This window comes from Chelmon rostratus, chromosome 18, assembly GCF_017976325.1.
Source record: "Chelmon rostratus isolate fCheRos1 chromosome 18, fCheRos1.pri, whole genome shotgun sequence".
Classification (NCBI taxonomy): domain Eukaryota; kingdom Metazoa; phylum Chordata; class Actinopteri; order Chaetodontiformes; family Chaetodontidae; genus Chelmon; species Chelmon rostratus.
In genome coordinates this window covers 10,644,049-10,666,699 of record NC_055675.1, presented here as the reverse complement: position 1 = coordinate 10,666,699, position 22,651 = coordinate 10,644,049, and the positions used below count along the sequence as shown (strand labels likewise).

The 22,651-nt window shown below is 43.4% G+C and overlaps 2 protein-coding genes and 3 non-coding genes across 8 annotated transcripts in view; 1 reads left to right on the top strand and 4 right to left on the bottom strand.

The window, feature by feature from the left end:
* eya4 (EYA transcriptional coactivator and phosphatase 4) overlaps positions 1–17,060 on the top strand; it is a 41,416-nt gene extending 24,356 nt beyond the window's left edge. For 2 of the 4 annotated variants that reach the window (XM_041958080.1, XM_041958084.1), the window contains 16 exons: positions 2,467–2,550; positions 3,095–3,172; positions 3,837–3,903; positions 4,062–4,204; positions 4,790–4,933; positions 5,082–5,164; positions 6,316–6,490; positions 7,677–7,813; positions 8,058–8,141; positions 11,068–11,157; positions 11,688–11,746; positions 12,045–12,205; positions 12,398–12,512; positions 12,663–12,784; positions 15,126–15,226; positions 16,513–17,060. In XM_041958080.1, coding sequence (XP_041814014.1) covers positions 2,467–2,550; positions 3,095–3,172; positions 3,837–3,903; positions 4,062–4,204; positions 4,790–4,933; positions 5,082–5,164; positions 6,316–6,490; positions 7,677–7,813; positions 8,058–8,141; positions 11,068–11,157; positions 11,688–11,746; positions 12,045–12,205; positions 12,398–12,512; positions 12,663–12,784; positions 15,126–15,226; positions 16,513–16,593 — 1,724 coding nt within the window. In that variant the 3' untranslated portion in view covers positions 16,594–17,060. Of the gene's footprint in view, positions 1–2,466; positions 2,551–3,094; positions 3,173–3,836; positions 3,904–4,061; positions 4,205–4,789; positions 4,934–5,081; positions 5,165–6,315; positions 6,491–7,676; positions 7,814–8,057; positions 8,142–11,067; positions 11,158–11,687; positions 11,747–12,044; positions 12,206–12,397; positions 12,513–12,662; positions 12,785–14,944; positions 15,046–15,125; positions 15,227–16,512 lie in introns of all 4 variants that reach the window. The other 2 variants (XM_041958081.1, XM_041958082.1) reach the window with 2 other exon arrangements.
* A 673-nt stretch (positions 17,061–17,733) lies between these two features.
* rps12 (ribosomal protein S12) lies at positions 17,734–21,194 on the bottom strand. The gene is made up of 6 exons (XM_041958720.1): positions 21,153–21,194; positions 20,982–21,028; positions 19,585–19,701; positions 19,283–19,385; positions 18,728–18,829; positions 17,734–17,821 (listed from the first exon to the last, which is right to left on the bottom strand). Exons 1-6 carry the CDS (start codon positions 21,189–21,191, stop codon positions 17,759–17,761), a joined length of 471 nt encoding a protein of 156 aa, XP_041814654.1. The 5' UTR covers positions 21,192–21,194; the 3' UTR covers positions 17,734–17,758.
* Positions 19,044–19,126, bottom strand: LOC121622547. Its single transcript, XR_006007735.1, has one exon. It is a non-coding gene; the product is annotated as a small nucleolar RNA SNORD100 (small nucleolar RNA).
* Positions 19,456–19,540, bottom strand: LOC121622548. The gene has a single exon (XR_006007736.1). It is a non-coding gene; the product is annotated as a small nucleolar RNA SNORD100 (small nucleolar RNA).
* LOC121622544 lies at positions 19,790–19,864 on the bottom strand. The gene has a single exon (XR_006007732.1). It is a non-coding gene; the product is annotated as a small nucleolar RNA SNORD101 (small nucleolar RNA).
* Positions 21,195–22,651: the final 1,457 nt, after the last annotated feature.

Sequence of the window (22,651 nt, the reverse complement as noted above, 5' to 3'; positions counted from 1 at the left end):
ATAAATATGAAGCTCCAGCCAGAGGCCAATTAGGTTAGCTGCAATTTTCATTGCACGGATTAAACAAACCAGATGTGACATGATAATTAGTGAGCCTCAAAGGGCGCTGGTAGCTTGATTTTGTTGTGTTTGGGGAGAGCCAGGCTTGCTTCTCGCCCCTGTTTCCGAACCTTATGCTAAGCTAAGCAAACGTCTGCTGGCTGTAGCTTCATATTTACCCCACAGACTCGAGAGTGGCATCAATCTTCTCACTTCTAACTCTCGGCAAGCGAGCACATCAAAATATTTCCAAAAATGTGAAATTATTCCTTCAAGTTCTGCACAGATCAGTCACCAGTAAAGAGTGAGTGAGCTGTTTGAAGACAGGACACCCAAGCCACAGTGAAAACCTGCTGTTTCGGACCGTGCTAACGCTTACTGATGTCTCATCTCTTAGACTAAATGAGAAAATGCCTAAAGTCTAAGCGCCTCGGCTGCTTCGATGTTTGCTCGGGAGACGTGCTCTTAACGCCTTTTTGTGACGTCTCGCTCTCGCTCCAGCAGAGCTTTGAATGCGCACGCCGTAAATCGCCTTGTGCAAAAGCAGCTGATGAGTGCAGCTTTAAGAAATCTACTGCAGAACCATCCATCGCAGAGATTTTCAGCATGCAGAGATAAGTACTTTTTGAGGAATTTCTAGAGACGGAAGGCGGCGCGCACATGCAAACGCACGCGTACACACACCCCGCGCTGGCACGAGGGCTTGAGTAAACCGCTGGAGAATGTGTGTAAACACACGGCGAAGCACTTCTACTCTCCTCCGCTAACCGCTCGAAAGAGTGTGTGTGTGTGTGTGTGTGTGTGTGTGTGTGTGTGTGTGTGTGTGTGTGTGCGAGCTGAAAAATCCCACTGGAAACTATTTCCTCTACAAGAGCATTAAAACATCACCGCTCTCTCAGATGTCAACACCAGTGAGCCCTCTCCTCTCCTCTGTCCCCTTTTCTTCCTCTTCTTCCTTTCCTCTCCCTCTGTCCGTCTGTGTTTCTCTTTCCTCCTCCTCATCTTTTTCTTCTTTCACCCTTGATCTCCCTCTCTCATTGTCCGTCCTCTGCAATAATATTTGACAGAGCGCTTTGATATAATAGCACTGGATGTAAGTGCTTTTGTTGAGGGCGATCCTTTGATCTATTGCTGATTTAACAGGCAATGGAAACCGCTTTTAATAGGAATGTAATGGAAAAAGTGAGATAACTTCATTTCAGTCAACTTGATGTGTCAACACACAGTCACAGAAATAGCCGAGCTCACAGTCGACTTAACCGTGGATTCAGACCATATTAGAGCACATTAAATATCTTCTGATGAGCTCACAGTTAATGGTTTGAGCAGACAGAGCCGGGACTACACGCTCACAGCCAAAACAAACTACATACCCAGCATTCCCCTCACCTGACATCAGCCAGGGCTCCGGCCCACGGGCCATCTCCGCGGCAACTCATTTGTCTTCATTAGGGCTCGTCCGATGGGTTGTATTGCTACCCGAGGGGACTAATGAAGTCGGCATTCTCAAATGGTCACTGATGATGAGTTTTAATGGTGTTCGGAGGGAAACAAGAAACTAACAAACGTTATGTAGGATGTTAGCGGGCATGCTTCTCTTGTAAAATCTTGAGAGTTAGATGAGAAAATCAATACCACTCTTGTATTCCTGTTAAAGCAGCTATAATCAATATTTTATGCATGATTTATGATGCCATCACTCCTAGTAACGTACAGATCATCCAACTCTGCAGGTGCCTCTCAGGTGCAGGAGCTTCTTTCAGCTCACGGTTTTGGTTTCACAGCTCACAACTTTCCTGTTTTGCTCCACTCCCGCCATCAGAGCTTCCAGCCTCAGCAGGCAGCTGTTTTCAGTGTGAAAAGCAGCTGAACGCTGCCTGCACAGCTCCAAACGGCAGACAGAGGAAGCTGGCGACTGGCTGGTGGACGTAGACGAGCATTTCGCAGCTAAAGAGTCAGATATTTCCCTCAGGAGTCAGTGGAGAGCAAAACAGAGCTAAAAGAAGAGTGAATATTGGACTTACAGTTAGCCTGGCTCTGTCTAAAGCTCACTAACAACAAATTGTGGTTTAATGAATTCTTCCTGTTCTTGTAGTCTGTCTGGTCTGATGAGGTGCTGTTTTACCTTTGGATAGACATGCAGGACAGCTGTTTCCACCTCCCTCCACTTTTGATGCTAAGCCAAGCTAAACATCTCCTAGCCGTATATTTACCGTACAGACCTGACAGTGGTATTGACCTTCTCATATATCTCTCAGCAAAAAAGCCAATAAGCACATTTTCCAAAATGCCAAACTATTTCTTTTAAAACACCTCTCACAATTCAAATGACTGCTTTTTAAAATGATCCACACCATGGCCCGTATGCTGCCGTCTGGTTCTCCGTGCATCGTGTCCTCACCACCTTCCCACCTTGCACCCTTTTAGGTGAAAACATGACAGTTCTAAACACGGCTGATTGGCTGTTGGGCTGCAGCAGCCCGCCCCCTGCCCCGAGCTCCAAGGACTATGGTACAGAGGTGCATGTGTGTGAATCCAAGACCAAGAACTCATACAGCCTGGGCTGGTGCTAGATCGATAGATAGTTTTTTGTTTTTTTTTGTGCCAGGATTGCAGTGATTTTGATTTGCTGTGCAGTTTTCTCTGCTGTTTGGATCCCACTGTGAACTGATCACAGCATGTGTGGAGTTGTTATATATGTGCAGGGTTCCTACCAGTCAGCAAATTTATGAAAAGCTGAGGCCTTTGATGAATTTGCTGCAAAAATTAGCAAATATTAGGGGAATTTGCCAAATGGTCACCCTGCGTGCTTATATTTTGAAAACGTAATCATTAAAAAACCAAGGAGGACTGTAACCTTTAGGTTAACCTTTGGTTCTAGAAAGTCATAGTGGGAACCCTGCACACAGCGTTTGCTCCCATACTGGAACTGCATGGTGGTTTCCCTCTCTTTTTACAGTATGGTTTTCAGTGTGTGTGTGTATGCGTGTGTGTGTGTGTGATGGCACTTCCCTCCTGGCCTCCCCTAACATCCATCTTTTCCATCTTCCTCAAGTGAAAACAGAGCCTATGAACAACAGCGATACAGTCACTACGACAGGCGACACAGTATTGGACACATACGCAGGCTCAGGTAACACACACACACACACACACACACACACACACACACACACACACACACACAGACATGCACTAATGTACAATTTTCTCATCTCAAGGAAAAAAACAATGTCTCCGTACGAGTCAGCTCAGACACACACAAACACCAACACCCACTTCAGCTCAGTGGTAGGCCTGCTGAAAGCTCTAATCCCATGAAGTATTGCCTGTCCTTGGATTGCGTCATCAAAGGCTGGCAGGGGGATGAGAAAGAGGGAGAGACATTTTTACACTTTTGTAAGACTCACACACGACCCGGTGTTCCTTCACGCTGGCAAAACACACACACACACAGATACACAAAACCATTAAGCAACTCACAGTGAGGGTTTAGAAGCAGCGGGGTGTTTGTCAGTATTGAGCTCTGACATCTCAATGACCACAAACAGACACTGTGTTTTACTATGAGGCCCGCTGTAAGGGCTCCACTGGCTGCGGCGCTCTCTAAAGGGGGAGAACTTGGCTCCTCTCCATTCAAAATGCTTCAAATTATGTTTACTCAAACAAGCCAGAGGCCTTGAATCGTGCTGCCCAGGAGTGGTTTTGTTAAATGTGAAAGGAAACAGACGATTTGAGTCGACACCATTCATAACCCAGCGTTGCCTTGTTGTTTTTGATTATTGTGCTGTTTTTAGTAATCACCAGCAGCGGGTACAGCCCTCGTTCAGCCCACCAGTACTCTCCTCCCCTCTACCCATCGAAGTAAGTCTGACTGCTTTCTAAGAATCATTCTCCTATGCTTCTGCAACACAACTAATTATACCCCCCATCTAAGCCAAGCTACTCCTCCAGTCATTTTCATCCTCGTTCTTCTAGCCCGTCATTTATCTCCCTCACCTGTCATTCCTCTCCTCTCCCAGGCCCTACCCTCACATCCTCTCCACACCGGCAGCCCCTCCCATGCCCACGTACGCCGGTCAACCCCAGTTCAGCAGCATGCAGCAGTCCACCGTCTACACTGCTTACTCCCAGACAGGACAGCCGTACGGACTGTCCACCTATGGTATCAATAAGCACGCTTCCAAAAACACACAGTGACATTCAGCAGCTGCACTAACTCACACATTTAAGCAGTGGTTTATTGTGTAATCCACACTGAAAGTAGAGGAATTGTTACTGTATAGAGATTTGCTGAAATGGAACAAAAGCTCTTGTGTCAAAGAATAAAAAACACATTTAAAATGCCCTCAGATTGAACCTCAGTGGGATACTTCTAAGTAGGAGAACACTGTCGGATGTTTTCTGTTATTGTGAATGGACAAAACCACAGAATTCAAACTTAGACGAGAAGTGCACGAACACAATTTAAAGTGAATTCTCAAAGCTTGAACTCAGAGGGCCTACGAGATGTCATTTAAAGTGAAAGGTAAAAACTGACTTTGAAAACTTGACAAAAGCTTGTAGGAATTTAATACTTGCATTACGAGCTTGACATAGCGGGATCTTTAGAAGCCGAACCGCAGATGGAACGCAATGCAAGTAAAGCCACACCAACAGAATCACCGACGTTATTTAAACATTGATGATTTCCTAAAATATGTTCGTACATCGTATAACATTCTGGTGTTCTGCTTCTTTCTCGTCGCAGACCTCGGTGTGATGCTGCCGGGCATTAAGACAGAAAGCGGCCTGGCTCAGAGTCAGTCTCCTCTGCAGACAGGCCTCAGCTACAGCCCCGGCTTCACCACCCCTCAGCCCGGACAGACTGCATACTCGCCCTATCAGATGCCAGGTCAGTTTCAAACAGATGTCCTCTTTATTTTATATTCTTGCTGAAAAATGATCGTACCTTCCACCGTGCTGTGACACTTCACGGAGTTTGAGTGTATAAAATGTTTGCGTCTCCGCGGTGTAATCCCTCTTCGTCTTTGTGTGCCAAGGTTCCAGTTTCACCCCATCCTCAGGCCTCTACGCCACCAACAACTCAGTGTCCAACCCCGCCAACTACACTGCCACACAGCAGGTACCTCGGTGTCTATATACTGTGTGTGTGTTTGTGTGTGTTCTTTTGTGTGTGTGTGTGTGCTGGCTTGGTTTTAAGCTTAGACCTGGACCGCTGGTACAATCCAGCTGAGAGTTAGCTTAAGAAAGCCTTTTTCCTGAGGGAGTTCTGGCCAGAGGTGATCAACCATGCTCCACGTTTGCTCTGAGTGGTCAAGTAAATGTCGTTTGCCTCATTTTGCCGGCTCAATCTAAAGGCAAGCGTTTCGTACGGCGCAGTCGCGATGATATTTGAGACCAGGAGCGGTTTTACAGTCACGCTCCCACACAACTTGTCAAGTCATTCAGAGCCGCTTGAAGAAATAACGTCTAATTACAGCGTGACCTTGCGACGGGGACAAACTTGGTCGAGAGACAGACAATTAGTCTTTGTGAAAGAGTGTTTTGTCCTGAATATTTCTCTCTGTCCATATGATGAATTGTACTGTGGTAGTAAAATGCTTAAAGGGGGATTTTAATGTCCCACTATGATAGATGTGGCTGTTTACAGGAAGAAAGTCAAGGTTTGGCTTGTGTGGGGGGGGATTAAGGGGAATATAGTGAGTGTGTGTGTGTGTGTGTGTGTGTGTGTGTGTGTGTGTGTGTGTGTGTGTGTGTGTGTGTGTGTGTGTGTGTGTGTGTGTGTATGTGGGGGTGTGTGTGTATGAGTTTAACAGAAAAAGAGAAAGCAGCAAGAGAAGGAAAGGGAGAGAGAGAGGCTGTGTGTGTATACAGCCTGCAGGAATATGCATGCTTGCATACACACTTCGCTGACTACACAGCAGCAGTGTGAGTGTGTGTGTGTGTGTGCGTGTGTGCATTCATGTGGTGCTCCACTTTATAAGGACTCGCAGAGATGGACGTAGTGACAGGTTTAGAGAGCTGACTCATAAAAGTGTCTGTCTCCGCTGGGTCAATGAAAAGCAGCGACACAAGGCTTTAATTGTTTCGGAGATATGAAATGCAGAATTGAGGGAATAAAAGGAGAGAAACGAGAGGGCACACTTGTAAAACCTCTCTTCAAAAGTCACTTTGAATCTTTCCACACGAGTGAAATATCTCAATTTTCCGTTTTTTCTTTCTTGTTTTTGCCCTTTAGTCTCACTGTGTGCTCATAATTTCTGTTCTCTGCAGGATTATCCCTCATATACGACGTTTGGCCAAAACCAGTATGCCCAGTATTATTCCGCCTCCACTTACGGGACTTACATGACCTCCAACAGCGTGGACGGCACAGGCTCCACGGCGGCCTACCAGCTGCAAGATCCCGCCCCTGCCATGACCGGACAGGCTGCCGAGCTTCACCCAGGTTCGTACGAGGGAGACACACGCACCAGGCAGAGTGAAACAGTCAAACCACCAACACTCCAGCACAGTTAAAACGTCATAAATATGCAACTCAGACTCTCGACCGTTCCTCGATACTGCCTCCATAATCTTGTTTCCAGCAGAGAAAAATACCACACTTTGGGTAACTGAGTTCACATCTCTCTTTCAGCCATGATGAAGCACAGGAAGTAAGTTCAGACTGTAACCATGGTTACCTGGCATTGCGCTCGCTAATTGGAGAATCGGCATTTGTTTACATTAGCCTCAGAGGCTTTGATTAGAGTGACGCTGTGTTAAGTATTGCACTTTTGTAGACAAGTCAGAGAAAAGAGAAAGTGAGAGAGTGTGTCCGTATGTATAGAAATAAAGTTCGGGATTCAATTTTCTCTTCGGTTTATCTTGGCTGTAATTCAGGGAGCCTGATTAAAGGAGCTTATCATTCTTCCTGTCACTGGCACTTTCCCTCTCTCTGTATGTCTCTTTTTTTTCTTCTTTTTGGAGTTACAGCTGGTATCTGTTTTTGTGTGTCTGTGTGTGTCGCTCACATGCTCTTTGTGTCTTTATCCGCCCCTTCTCTCCCTCTCTCCGTGATTGAGACATAACAATATGAGAGGCGAAGCTTAAGGTCTGGTTCTAGTTACCACACGGCAGTGGGAGCATATGGCAATGGGAGGGTGTGTGTGTGTGTGTGTGTGTGTGTGTGTGAGTGTGAGTGCGCGCGTGCAAGAATGTGTGTGTGCTCTTGTATGCTCCTGCAGAATTTTGCATCTTTGTAAGAAGCATCAGATTACCTGACTTTTCTAATTTATTGCACAGTCCCATCTCGCCCCTCCTCTGTTAAATCTTTACACTGCATGTTATCATGAATCAGTCAGGATATCAGTGGTACTTTTGTTTAGGTTTCTCGGTCGTCTTTAAGTTGATCTGTCTTGCCAGTTACCTTGAATTATTAAACCTGACAAGATGGCTCATTACTGTACAAAGTCTAAGTTATTGCTTTTCCTGAAGCGGGTACAACCCCAGAGCACCTGTGGGATCAGCTCAGACCGCAGCATTACTGTTACTTCAGTGCATGGATGTAGTTTGTGATTGCTTTGAGACGGACATTTGATCAGTTTTAAATGTTTCAAATCTTTAGCCCCGTCTGTGTTTGCGTACCCTCTCAGGGGACTTTGATACGGTGCAGAGCCCCTCCACGCCCATCAAAGAGCTGGATGACCGAGCCTGCCGGAGTGGGGGGTCCAAGTCCCGGGGCAGGGGCCGCAAGAACAACCCGTCCCCTCCCCCCGATAGTGACCTGGAGGTAAGAGGACCAAAAAAACACCCACTGACAGAGCACTCTCAGTACCGACTGGATATCCCGTCCAAATCTCAGTGGATATGTGGTATTCCCTTTGATCCTCATCCTCGCCGTTCACTGAAGTCTCAGAATACAGCGGAGGAGAAGCTGACCGACAGCGGGACCACCCGTGTCATGCGCATATGAAAAGAAGGACGTTTCTGGAAGACCAACTCTCATTGTCTCACTATTTTTTCTTGCTCTCCAGAGGGTGTTTGTGTGGGATCTGGACGAGACTATCATCGTCTTCCACTCTCTGCTCACGGGCTCCTACGCACAGAAATATGGCAAGGTAAGATCTAATGTTGATTCAGTGAAGGGCGATGAAATTCACACATAAAATGACCACAAATGGTGGCTTCATAACTGAATCATCAACGTCCGAATAAGGCTTACGAGTATTCCTGCTGCACGTGCTATAGGACCTTTTTTTTTTGCCCTGGGCTTTGCCTCTCAGGCTACATACACACTCACATGCACTGTGATTGGTGGAGGTTGCAGGGTTGGAAGAGAATGAAGAGCTGCAGACACTAATCAGCACTGAGAAGACTTATTCCCACCTATTCCTTATGTTTGTATGAAAAAAAAAAAGTACATATGTAATTTATGTGATTGTAAGTAGGGATAGTGAATTTTTAACATAGCAGTTTACTTAGACAGAATTTGTATTTTTTGGTCATTATGAAAGCACAAGTAATCATTGCCTCACCCCCTTTCCTCTAAACCAAACTCACTAATACCATGACTTTGAGAGGGATTTATCTCTAAATTGAACTTGTATGTAATCATTTATACAATTAAATAATACATATAAATCCCACAATGAGCGCACCACTCCAAAGAGCTTCATTTCTCCCAGTATAAACATCACATGGAGTACTTCAGGTATGCTAAGGTCAATTTATGATGATGACCACACACATAAAAAACATGAATGAGTCTTTTAATGTGCTACATATGAATACATTTAAAACCCATTGATAACTGTAGATTAATCATAATTTAACATGCTAATTTCTCACTTGGACTGATGTTTATTCCGCTCTTCATTGCGAACTTATTTGGTGGTCTCGCCTTCTCGTGTAACAGCTACACTGTTTATAGTTCTTTATTTTAATAGTTCTTGGCACTGGTCTGGGATCATCATATGTGGCCAAGGCTACAGATTTTTATTGGGTGATGTCGTTTCCTGTGGGTACCGGATTAGCTACCAGCCTGCTTGTACGGGCTTTGCATCCCGCTCTGCAGTCCACTCTGATACTCGTGTTTGGCAGTCAAACAAAAGTTGGCATAGCGAACACACATGCGCGCACACACACACACACACACACACACACACACACACACACACACAGAGCATTTGGAGCCAGCCATAGGAGCCTGGGCATTTTACAGACAGGGTTTGTGGGCACTGATGTACTTCCTAGTTGTTTTGCAGTTGTAGAATTTAATGTCTGGCAATTGAGATTTAATGGGTATAAGAAAGGCCCTGGTGAGTTGTAAATGTGTGTGTGTGTGTGTGAGTGTGTGTGCGTGCGTGCGTGTGTGAGAAAGAGAACACATGCAGCCTTGTGGTTAATTCAGCTTGGTTTGCATTGTTTTGATAGCAGAGAAATACTGAGTACCAAAGGATAATATCACAATTGAAGTGCTGGCTTGCGTTGAGGAAGTTGTGCAAGTCAAATGGCCTGCAGTCAAATCATGAATGAGATGTTGTGAATGGCTCAAATTAGGCCTCATGCACTCCATGATAGTACCTGTTGTGATTAAGCACAAAAAAGCGTCATTTTCAGTTACATGGATCCACATAAGCTTACTGCAGGAAAAAGATAAGATGCTCGTCAGAATATTTGCCTTAAAATAATTGCGAGAGGATTTTTTTTGCCTCATTTGCCGCTCTCGAGAAATATAGCGGCAGCTGTGTCTGTTCACACCTCGCCCAAAGTAGTGTTTACACTGTTGACATAGCAACCACAAGACCCAAGTACCCTCTTCATACGGGCTTTGAGGATACATCAGCTCTAAACGAGGTTCCACTTTTTAATGACCGTGCACACCTCTGTCTCTGTCGCACAGATGCACACCCGCCGTTATTATAACCGGGGATCATGTTCATGAAGTGTTGAGTTTCCAGCGCTCACAATGATAACAGCGGAGGTGGAGACTGGCATTGTTTCAGGCTACTCCTGTCAGGCCAAAATAATATTTGCAGTTCTCTCTGATTGATTGAACTTGTCTGGCAAAATATTCCCCCCCCCCAAAAAAAGGCCACCTAAGTCTTTCTGGAGCCAGAAGCGCGGCCAAATTCAACTGCTCATAGGGAATTTACGCATTTCAGCTGCGGGTGTTTCGACACACACCGATGTCCGTAACTCTCCTTTGGATGGCGACCAACATAATCATTATCTGGGAGACAAACTCGAGTGTCTCTTGTCTGTGTGATTGACAGGGAGGCAGGAGAAGCAATGCAGTCTCACTATCAGCAGCTGTTCGTTTTCGTGGAGCTCTACACACTTCACATCTTTCCACTTTATGGAGCGCTCGCCCTGCGCTTGGGAATGCCGCACATCTCTCTCCCTCTTTCTTTGTGTGCGTCCGTTTGCCTCGCTCGCTCACTTTCACTCTCCTTCCTGTTAGCTTTTTATTTCTATTCTGGTCGTCTGACGGCGTCAGCGAATCGCGCGGCAAGCTGTCGTCCCTTGCTGACCTATCACAGATGATGGTTTTTGCAGCTGAGCCCCGGGGCTGGCAGGGCCGGCTGTGTTCTCCCAAACACACACACACACACACACACACACACACACACACACACACACACACACACACACACACACACACACACACAAACCATTCACATACCACATACACACCACACAGCGTCTCCCTTTGAGGGTAGCTACGCTCTGCAATACACACATGAAGACGCGCACTCTTCCCCTCTACCCCCCCTCTCCACCACCAAGCATGAGGAATGTTGATGGGAGAGAACAAGTGCAACCTGTCTGTCAGCATCTGCTGTGATGAGTGGCGCGCACCAGCTCTATGAGTGGGGATATGTGTGTGGGGGGGCCTGTGGTGTGAATTTGGGAAGAAGCGGGAAGTGTGTAAGACCTGAAATACTTTTCGGGTCAGGAGGAAGTAATTCGGATTAAGTTAGTCATTTTTTATGGCGGTGATGTCATAGTGGTCATGATGATGTTACCTCTGTCTTCCGTTAGGACCCTCCTATGGCGGTGACGCTGGGTCTGAGGATGGAGGAGATGATCTTCAACTTGGCTGACACACATTTATTCTTTAACGACCTAGAGGTGAGACACACACACACACACACACACAGACACATTTTCAAAGGCATGTTAGAAGGCTCGGACTTGTTCTTGCACAGCATGCAAATTTTGCAGCAAGCACAAAATTAAGCATTGAGAAGTTTCTCGCAGGCAGGCTGTCAGTCAGCTAAATACTGCTACTGCCCTCTAGTGGTGTAAAGTGATATGAAACCAGAGGAGCATTGAGTGCTGCGCCACGTGCGTTTAGACATTCTGCTTTGTTATGAATTACATGTTTTATTGGAATTGTTAAGGTATATAGATTAATACATTTATGCATTGGCAAGCAGAATCTGTTTCTGTGTTACTTTATTTTGACTCTTTATTTAAATACAGTTTATAGTAGTATTATACTATTAATGTCATATAGTATATAGTACCTTATATTAGTTATTTTCTTGCTTCATTTGTATATAGTTAATCCTCATAATGTATGTAGCATTCTAGTTTTTTTAAAGTTACTAATCCATGAATCATATCTTTTTTGTTTGTTTGTGTCTGTGTGTGTACAGGAGTGTGATCAAGTACATATTGATGATGTGTCATCAGACGATAATGGCCAGGACTTAAGGTGAGGATTCAACTCACATTTCGAAACAATAAGTGTGACATAAACATTGTTGTTTTTGAATAATTGTTTGTCATGGTTCACAGACTACAGTATTTGTTTTCTATCGTTTTCTATCTATTATTTCTTTATGGATGGTAATATATGAATTTAAGTGTGTACATATTTTGTTTGCATGGATTGCTTTCTTCCAGTTTACGTATTGGCAGTTATGTTTATAGTATGGAATGATAAAAATAACCATTTGATTTGTTCTACCAGAGCAGATTTTTCAAATAAAACATATCATTATTATTGACAGTACTTACAGTTTTGCAACTGATGGCTTCCATGCAGCTGCAACCAGCGCCAACCTGTGCCTGGCTACGGGTGTCCGCGGCGGGGTCGACTGGATGAGGAAACTGGCCTTCCGCTACCGACGGGTCAAAGAGTTGTATAGCACGTACAAAAACAATGTGGGGGGTAAGCCAATCTGACGGGAGTTTGCTGGTCACCGGGGACGGTCAAGAGGGAGATAGTGAGGGGGAGATTTTGTTCGGCTTAGACTGGGAATTCTCTACCAGAACTGCACGAGTCTGAAATAAAGCTGTCTGAAAAGATTCATGAACCAAAGGAATTAGCCCGTTCCCTGTTTTCCGTGTATCTGTGTCGCAGGTCTGCTGGGTCCTGCTAAAAGAGACGCGTGGCTGCAGCTCCGGGCAGAGGTGGAGGCTCTGACTGACTCCTGGCTCACCCACGCGCTCAAGTCCCTGTCCATCATCAGCTCCAGGTGCCACTTTGTGTTCTGTTAATTCCCTCCTGGATCGAGATTATAACTAATCCACATTCAGCATCGAAGGACATAAATTCATGATCCACTCACCCGCCCCCTCGCCCAGCTTCTCGTAGTAATGTCTGCTCGCTCGTTTGTGTCCCGCAGGAGTAACTGTGTAAATGTGTTGGTGACCACGACGCAGCTCATACCAGCGCTGGCTAAAGTTCTCTTGTATAGTCTGGGATCCGTTTTCCCCATCGAGAACATTTACAGCGCAACAAAAATAGGTAAGACACAAACACTGGCGCGCATGCATTCTGCAAAAATTCTAAATGATAATCTAATATTGATGGAAGTAATTAAATAGCAATTGATGACATACTTGATATATAGTATTTTAACAGTTCATTATTTTAATGTTTTTCACCTATTCCATTTCTTACTGATATCATGTTATCATATTAAACTTGTTGCTGTAGTTGGGCTGAGATTCACCCAGTGGTTGGTGGGGAATGCTTTATTTTATACCGTGTGTGTGTTTGTGTGCGCGCATGTGTGTTGGAGAGAGGGCAAAAGTAAAACTGAACCCAATTCACATTAAATCTCTATTAAAAGAAACTGGAAGAAAGAAAGTCAAACTGGTTCCACTTTGGCCAAACACAAAGACAGGTGACCTTGAGCCAGAAACTACACAAGAGCACAAGCAGTATAATTTCAGTATAAAATACACAGTATTTAATACAGATTTTCAACAAAATTAATACCATTACAATAATGGTACTATAACAACTACACAGCTGGCATCATATTACATCCTTCTCCCTTTATTTTATCCTTCTTGCATATAGATATGATAGTCTTACAGTACATGTTAGTAAATGTTAGTATTAACTGTTCTGATTAAGGGTTATGTGGTATTTCTCAGTGTCATTTTCTACAGCTGTACAAATATTTTTGTGTTTTAATGTTCATTTCAACCTAAAGTGGTGTTACATTAATGATTTAAAACGCAGGATGACTGGGAGTAATGCAAACTTGCACAGACAGTGTTTTTGCTACAGCATAGATCCCCTCACTGAATGATTTACTACACTGAGTGCATTTATTACACTATTTTTTCTATTTTAATTCAAGAAGACAACCGTCATTTCTAATAGTTAAATTTTACTGACAGATGTCTGCAGACTCTCAGTCATGCAGGTCATAGGTATCCAAGTAGGGGTTGAATCAAGGGCAGTTGGACTTGGTTATTGAAACTTAAAAAATGTTTTGCTCCCATCCAAGGGGCTTCTTCAGGTCTGCCTCACCCAGGTTCCCCGTCCCGGGTATTTAAGATCTGTGTGGTCGTTATCAAGGTAACTGATACCACTTGGGTCGTTTGTGCTCCTGGCTGCTGTATCGGCAGTTGTTGGGAGTCACCTGAGTCCAAGTGTAAATGACACGCACTGGAGTTGTGACGAGACCAACCGTGAATGGTTGTTAAATCTCCTGCCAAGGGATGAAAGGGCAGCGTTACAGGTGGGGGATATGTGGTGCTGCAGACTCCGACTGCCGTTACACAGCCAGGAAGGCTAACAAACTGGGTGGTATCAGTAACCTTGATAATGACCCCACAGAGGTTAAACACCTGGGGCTCCCCACCAGTCAGGTAGAACTGAAGAAGCCCCTTGGAGGAGAGGCGAAACGTTTTCAAGTACCTACAACCAGGTCCTGCTGCCCTTGATTCAACCCTCCTTTGATTTACCGATAGGGCTCCGGTTCAGCACTGAAGAAAAATAACGGCTCATGTTATCAGAGCTTGTGTTACACCCAGTTCATGCCCACGGTGCCTTGATTCGAATGACAACCACTCGAGGTTTAAGGCACAAGCTGACTGCGTGAGTGTTTCAGGTCAGACTTCTGGATACATTACTCTGCACGCGGACTTCCTCTATAATGCAATTAGCGTCGTGTCAGGACGAGGAAACAGAAGGAGGAGGAAAAAGGTTCAAAGGTTAATGCGGGGGTGTGACATCGGACATCGCTCAAAAACGCGCCTGCGAGTTTTCACAGCGATCAGACTGAGTATGTTTATCTGAAGTGAAGTACCTCTCAGGATGGGCCATGTGCGGGTCTGGATTAATCGGAGCGATCTGGGATAATGATGTTGTGTGTGTGTGTGTGTGTGTGTGGACATGAATCTGTTTACGCATTGTGGGGACTTGCCCTTCTTATGAGGACAAAACACAAGTCCCTGAAAGACTTGGGTTAAGGTTGGAGTAAGGTTTAGGTCCCAAAAAGTGGTGACTCTATATGTGTGTGTGTGTGTGTGTGTGTGTGTGTGTGTCGGAGAAAGCCTCCTCTCCTTCGCTTCACCCTTGATGCACGCGGCTCTGCCTCCTCATGTGTTTTATTTGCATCGAAACAACAAATGAAAAACCTGTGAAAGCCCATTTGTTTGTCTCCAGGCAAAGAGAGCTGTTTTGAGCGTATAGTCTCCCGCTTTGGCACTAACATTACATATGTTGTGATTGGCGATGGGAAGGATGAAGAGCATGCGGCCAGCCAGGTAAACAAACGACTTCTGAACTCCGACCCCTCTGACCTTGTGACCCTCCTTCCTCCCCTTGTTTATTTGTTTTTTTGCAGGAAAAGAGAGTTGCTTTGAGCGCATAATGCAAAGGTTTGGCAGGAAAGTAGTGTATGTTGTAATTGGGGACGGTGTGGAAGAGGAGCAGGCGGCCAAAAAGGTAATGGACCCGCAACCTCACCGTGACCCCGCCTACTCCTCACAGTGTGAGCTCTGATTGGACGAAGCCTGCCTTTCTTTGCTGTAGAGGTTTTGTGTTGGTCGTCCACTTTTTTTCTGTTCCACTTGCTGTTGCTTTTTTTTTTTCTTCTTTTTTTATGAAGGGACAGGAAACTTTATTACAACTGGTGGAGTAAAAATCTGAGATTGAGGCTTAGCTAGTGTGGATTTTACAGCTACATTTGAAAGTCAAATACAACAAATCCTGCAGCTGAATTATTCAAATAGAAAAACAATGCTTTCGACCACATACTTCTAAACTCAACGTCACTTGTGTCACATTTGACACTGAAAATAAATGGCTGCCCAAATGTACAGTGATTGAGCTTTGAGCAATTTCATTTGTTTATAGCAATATGCTGGGTTTTATCCAGTGGTGTGTGGAGTCTCGTTTTACATAGATACTGTAGTTTATGTGTGTGAAAAGTAGAGCTATATCACAACATAAAAGATGACAAAGTGATATTTTATATACTCTTATCTGTAGAACTAGGACATGTTTCCTTCAGTGTGAATATAAATCCCATCTCTTCTCCAGTTTTGGGTGTCATTCTTAATGCTGGGTGCTGGGATTGTTAGGAATACTTCGGCATTTTGGGAAATATGCATATTCCCTTTATTTCTGAGAGAGAAGACCGATACCACTGTCTTATCTGTCCGTTAAACATACGGCAACAGCAGCAGCTTAGCTTAGCATAAAGACTGGAAGCAGAGGGAAACTGCTAGCCAGGTGCTTACCACTGTCTGGAAAGCTCACTTTAATTAGATGTAACCTCATGGTGAAAACAGGAGCTGCTTAACTTAGCATGAAGTCTTCCCTTGTAAAACCACATGTTTGCACAGATTAAATTCAAACAAACCACGTTACTTTATGAGCTTTAGAGGAGGAATTTTATGCAAAGCCAGGCTGGCTTTTTTCCCCAATTTCCAGTCTTTATGTAAAGCTAAGCTAACAACTGATAGCTGGAGCCCAGTTGAACAGACAGATACGAGTTTGACATTGATCTTCTCATCTAAATTTACTCCCAGCATAGAAGCAGATAAGTACATTTCCCAAAATGCTGAGCTCTTCCTTTGAGCCTTAGGATTGCATGGATTTTGTTTGCAGTGCTTTTGCAAAACGAGCAGCTACAAGCTACTGTAGTGTAGCTTGCATGACTTTAGGTGGTGGTACGTAGCAATGAAACAGTTCTGCTGGTTTTAACGTTGTGTGTGTTCTCTCCGCAGCACAACATGCCTTTCTGGAGGATATCCAGTCATTCTGACCTGCTGGCACTACACCAAGCACTGGAGTTTGAGTACCTGTAACTATTTTAGCAATATGGACTCATGCAATGTTACCATGGACATGGTCAGCCAGGCAGCCCCCTTCTTTTGTATAACTATTTAAGAACAAACAATACACTGCAACTGTTTTTGTGATTTTTTTTTTTTGTCTTGTTTTTTTGAACGTCTGGATTTACAAACTCTGAACGGTCTTAAGAAGCAAAAGAAGAGGTGAAAGGAGGTAAAAGAACAGTGGGGTTAAGATATGACTCGACTACCCAGCTCAGCCGCCCGTGGTCTCGACGCTGGGAACCGACCGCTGTGAAAACCCTGTCTACTGTCCTTGCAGCTGTAGCAGACTGAAGGCCTGTAAAGGCTTAAGTCCTCCCTTGGTTTGGGAGGATGTTTTTTTTTTTTTGGGCAACTCCATGATGTTTGGTTTGTTCTGGAGCACCCAGGCTAGCATCAGGCCTGTGTGACTCACCTGGGACGAACCATTTTCAGAAAAAAAAAATTGAGTGCTTCTCTGTACAGGCAGCGTTGTGTGTGCGGGGAGAACAGCTGCTTTTTTTCTTTTTTTTTTTAAGTTTTTTTTTTCCTTGGTGGTATAATAATCACAACAATGGAGTCTGTGGCAGAAACTTGTGTAAATTATTTACAATAAACTTAAAAAAAGGCAGTGGTGGATGTTTTTGTCAAGGAAAGGAAATTAGAATTTGGGGGTCTTTTTTTTTGCCTCTGGATTTTTGTAATTTCTTGGGGGGAGGGAGGGCAGGGGGGTTGGTTGAGGATGTGCGTCATGATGTGTTGTGCCTTAATGTGTTTGAATGTCTTTATTCAGAAATGTCTATGTATGTAGATATAAAGGAGAAAACCTATCCAAATGACCTATGCATCTTGTCTTCCCTAAACAAATTCAAAATTGATCAATACTTCAGATAACCAAAAATAAACAGTGATGCATATTATTGAAAATAGTTAATTTCTCCAGTTAGTCATTGGCAAAACCGACAACTTTGACCTCTGCAATGACATTGTACATATTGGAAGTTCTGCACACATGAAATACGGTTTCATATCAGAATACACCATGATTTTATAGTCATTGCCAATTAGTTTGTAATTGACTCACGAGGTCAGTTAAATATCCAAAGGAGGAAAGAAAACACTCAAGACTACATCTTAATTTCTACTTTTTATTGACACCTTATTTCTTGCTTTTGAAGTATTCCTCAATCACATCCTTGGCTTGAGACTCCTTGCCGTAATCCTGTAGACAGAAAAACAGTTTGTTATTAGCAGGTTAGAGATTAAACTCAAAATTGCAGCCTAGCAGCTACTACAGGCCGATTCAGCTCATCACACATCTGTTGATGTACGTGAGCCAAAAGCAACAAGACATGTCAGTACAGATGTGTTTGACGTAATTTAGAAAAGTCTTGATTTTTTAAAACAATTTGAAAAACCAAGCTTTGTTTAGTTTACAGGATTCTTCCTGCCTTTGTCACATGGCAGGACAACTTGGCGTGTTAATCGATATGCGAATCGATTGCAGCACCGTCAAGCAGCTGCACTGAATGCATTTCATGAAAGACAGGAGTCACAAAACCAGAGTTTCCGCCATCCAGTAATTTTGCCAAAAAAGACATGTTGAAATAAATATACCTGTACAAGTAGAATGTCTCATATTGGTTTGCCCTCTTACAGGGATAATGTGCAAAATAAACATTCAAATGGTTCAAACATTTTTTTTTAGAAGGAATAACCAAATCAAAATAACCAAAAGCCCTATTGCTCACTCAACAGAGTTTAAAGGATTACAGTGATGACCTGTCAATCATGTATTTCTATTTGTAGCCATTCTTAGGGACCCCAGACACCACAGATAGATGACGGGGCTCGTACCCTGGCTGTCATTTAGCCAAGTGTTATCACAAACAGCTGCATGGCACAAGGCACATGCACCTGCACTTGCTTGGCACATCTAGTTATAAGTCTTAACGTCTCTAACGCAATTTGTTCCATCAACTTCCCAACTTGTAGTCGGACTAAACAAGACTTCCACATCTCTTTCCTGTCATCACTGAAGGGAATTTAGTCCATTTCTCTGGCGTGGATGTAGGCCAAACACTAAGGAACATAGAAACCTCATAGAAACGCAAGAGAGCATCATTACCTTGACAACGACACAGCTGCAGCCAACCACCTTGCGGGGTTTGCCCTCACGGTCGATCTTGCACAGACCAACCCACTCGCCGAGCTTCTTGTTGTCATCAACCTGAAATAAAACATCTTTTACTTGGGAGCCTCTTGAACACTTTCACAAGATTCAGAGTGAACGTTGGTAACTGTGGAAAATAATCTGTTTTGTACAGAACCCATTTTTAACATAATTACAACATTGCCAATTACTGGCATTGAAGCGTCGTGACTGATGCCTCAGCTTTTAAATACTTGCGCAGTGAGCTAAAATGGTAGCAATGTGGGTACTCTGCATCTCAGACAGAAATTGGGTAACAGTGGCAATCTCCTCATAGTATTCAGTAGAGGGAGCCAAATTATCATCAATGATACAGCAGTACATGAGCATGCTACCTTTAACACATCTGTCAATGCACAAGACAACTCTGAAACAATTCAAATGTGAATTCAGATATAAAGCTCCTCCTCTCCCCATATTAACCACATTGAACTGATCCGAAATCTGACTGTTCTTGAGCAGGATCAATACCTTTATCAGGTTGATCTGATGCTCAGCGCAGAGGGCCTCCACCAGCTTGACGTACATGGGCTCGTCGCAGTTGGCGGCAAGGGCGCAGAGATGGGCCTGACGCCTGTAAAAGAACATTGAATTTACTTGCAGCAAGGGCTTATGCACCATTTACACGTTTCAAAGTTTGATGGCATATCTCAGACAGAAATTGGGTAACAATGGCAGGTTTCCACATAAAAACTCAGTAGAGGGAGCCAAGATATCATCAATGATACACCTATGATGGACAAACAAGATATTGAAGTAAAATTTTAACACACTTGTCCAGAGCCTTGGCAGCCTCACGGATACCACGGGCGAGGCCATCGTGGATGAGTGCGGTCTTGAGCACTTCAGGGAGAGCGGTGTTGACATCCATGACACCTCCAGCAGCAACGCTGTCAAAAATGGGCATACAAGAAAAAAAAAACTTAAAATTTGACCAAAATGGGGATAACCAATCAGTAAATTCCCATAGAGCTTCCAGTCTGTCAGAATGGGGATCTCACTCATTGTTGAGTGAAGGGGTATCCGACAAAAGAATAAAGTCATCATTCAAGCACCAGAGAGCTCACTTAATGAGGAATGACACATTTAAAAATAAGTTGTATGCCTCAACACAGCAGACCCTTCAATATCAGACAAACATATCGTTGCTGCAGACACACTGCGACCCAATCTAGTTTTGGTTTACAAAGTTATTTATGTTCATGCCCCACTCTCCTCCTCTCCTGTTGTGTACTGTGACTTCGCTGTACCATGGCACACTTTGCCTGCCCTTTCTGCATTAGAAAACAGGGTGCAAGCAATGAAACTGTCCTGTAGATCAGCAGTTAAATTTTCAATCTCATAATCCTAAATGGAAATCTGTTCTTCCAATTTATCTAAATATTTGTACAGAGGCTGATAGTGCTGAATGTACTGCATCTTTAGAAAATAAATGTAGACAACATCCACTTTCACACTGATAACACCACAGTGCCCCTTTCATTACTGCTTCTAAATTACCTCAAACATCTGTCATCTTAAAATTATATTGGAAAGTTAATTTACATGCTCTAGCTTGAACTCCAACTGTGACAACCATATCACTGACAATTAAGGCTACTCCTACCATTATTTACAGTTGCAATTCTTTATGTAACAAATACACAACGTGTTGTCAAATTAATGAATGCATTTCTCAACCTGTGAGAAGCAAAATCTGATGCTTCTATCAATTAAGTTTGCGTGTGCTATTAAACTGCAGTGTTTTGGGCTCTTTGGTACGTTAAGTATCATTCAAGATACATTTCAAATAACATCGTAACGTTTTTGTATCCACAGATTTTTCTCGGTTCTTGACCGGGTTTAGCAAAAGCAGAGCAGCTCACGAACGCTCAACCTTCATAGAAGCTTTTACCATCGCTACACTTTGTTGCTGTGCTACATAAGCAAATATCAAATGTCCCGATAACTGCTAACCTGCAATTCGGCTAAGTCATCCAGTTAGCTCATGTAAAATAGGACTCCCTAATCACAGCACGAGCCATTGTGGGCGATCGGTAGCCAGAATAATTTACGATTTTACCACCACCGCCACTACTCACACAAAGTCTGTTCCTATCAGTGCAGTTTTCTTTGAAATATCTCGGCTAACAGTATGTGTGCTAACGGCACATACAACAGTCATGCTCACCCTTCCTCGGCCATTGTTGATTTATGATGGATGTTGGACTTAAAGTTCTGCAATAAAGAACAGATACGAAAGGAGAGTTATTATTCAAGGTAAAATGTTCACTGTGGTGAATTTATAAAGGAAGATGTTTGATTAATCCTTTAGATTGTGCCGGCAGTTGAGGAAACGCACCAAAGCCTCCTCTCGGACAGCGGGGAAAGAGGACGTCATAAAGACGCGACATTGGTTTAATACCACCAGGCCCCATCCGCTCCATGCGGTGGTGGCCAATGTGCTGCCTGTTTTAATTGAACTTGTGAGTTAGTTGTGTTCAGTCAGATCAAATTTTATTTTCATGATCCAAAATAACGATTTACCTCTGGTGGCCTCACACTCTCCCTCTGTCTTTAGACCCTCATATCGGATAAGGACAAATCTCCTCCAAAAAATGTTAAAAAAATGGAATGTGTCTAGTTGCTGACTTACTGATTCCTTCACACGCTGTTTTCCCCTGGAGACAGTCCGTCCTATTTGCTATTTTTGTGACCATCATAAAATTTTGTTTCCAAATAAAGTCAAAGAAATACGTATGCAACATAAGATACAATATTGCAGAAATGAAGAGAGCATTATGAAATAATCACATGAATAATACAGAAAACAGGCAAAACATTAAATGTAACTGAATCGTAAAATAATGCAATGGTTTTATTTTTACTGTCTTTTAAAACTCAACTCAGTATCAGGAAATGTTCATATTTTCTTGTTTCTTCTCACAATAACAGAGGAAAATAGGTTAAAAGTGCTAAAATCACTGTTCTTCATATTCCAAATTCCCTGAATAGACCAGTAGATGTGTTCAGTATTAACTTTTTCATCAATTTAAAGTCTTAATTATAACTAATTATATAAGATTGTGTCAGATACACTTTGTGCAGTTTAAATAAAGTTCTCTCCACAACAAGTGAAAATATTTATTTAATAGGTATGCTAAGTATTTTTTTTAATACTGTGGCGCCTCAGGGGTAGGTAGTGAGCTCACCGAGCTCTTCTAAGAGAAAAGCACTGGCTGGCCACAATGTGCAATGTTATACAGTAAGTTTAACAGTTTCTTCACCTCGCTGGTGAATCGGCGGTACCCCTTTGCACTGGCCATTCACAAAAACAACAAATGACAAAATCACTGTCAATGAGTGTGAAGTTTATCAGCCAGGTCCTGCCAAGCAGTGGTATGAAGATGATGTAGGAAGAACTCCGCTGATACAAGCTTGAGTTAAAGAGACCTTTATTAACAAGCAGTATCAGATCAGATGCCGGCCATCCGAGAGAGCTTCAGGGTCAGATCAGAAGACTCTGCCCTTAACATAAAGACAACACAATATATAGCATGGCATTTCGTCTTACTCCACCCATACTTTTCCTAATTCAAAAACCAGATCATGTTCTGGGCATATGTGCCACTGAGGAATGTTTTCCTTTGCGACAAGCTATATCTATCTCTTTGAGAGGTTTACGTCCTAATAGCCCCTCTATAAACTTTACCACCTTTGGTGTCCCTTTCCCTGCTCTGACCCTATGTGGTCTCACATACTACAACTAAAAGTAATCTACATTTAAACATCAGCTTACCCCAATTATGCTTAATCTAACATATATTTGGTATTTACTTAATCTGATCATATACCTCAAGT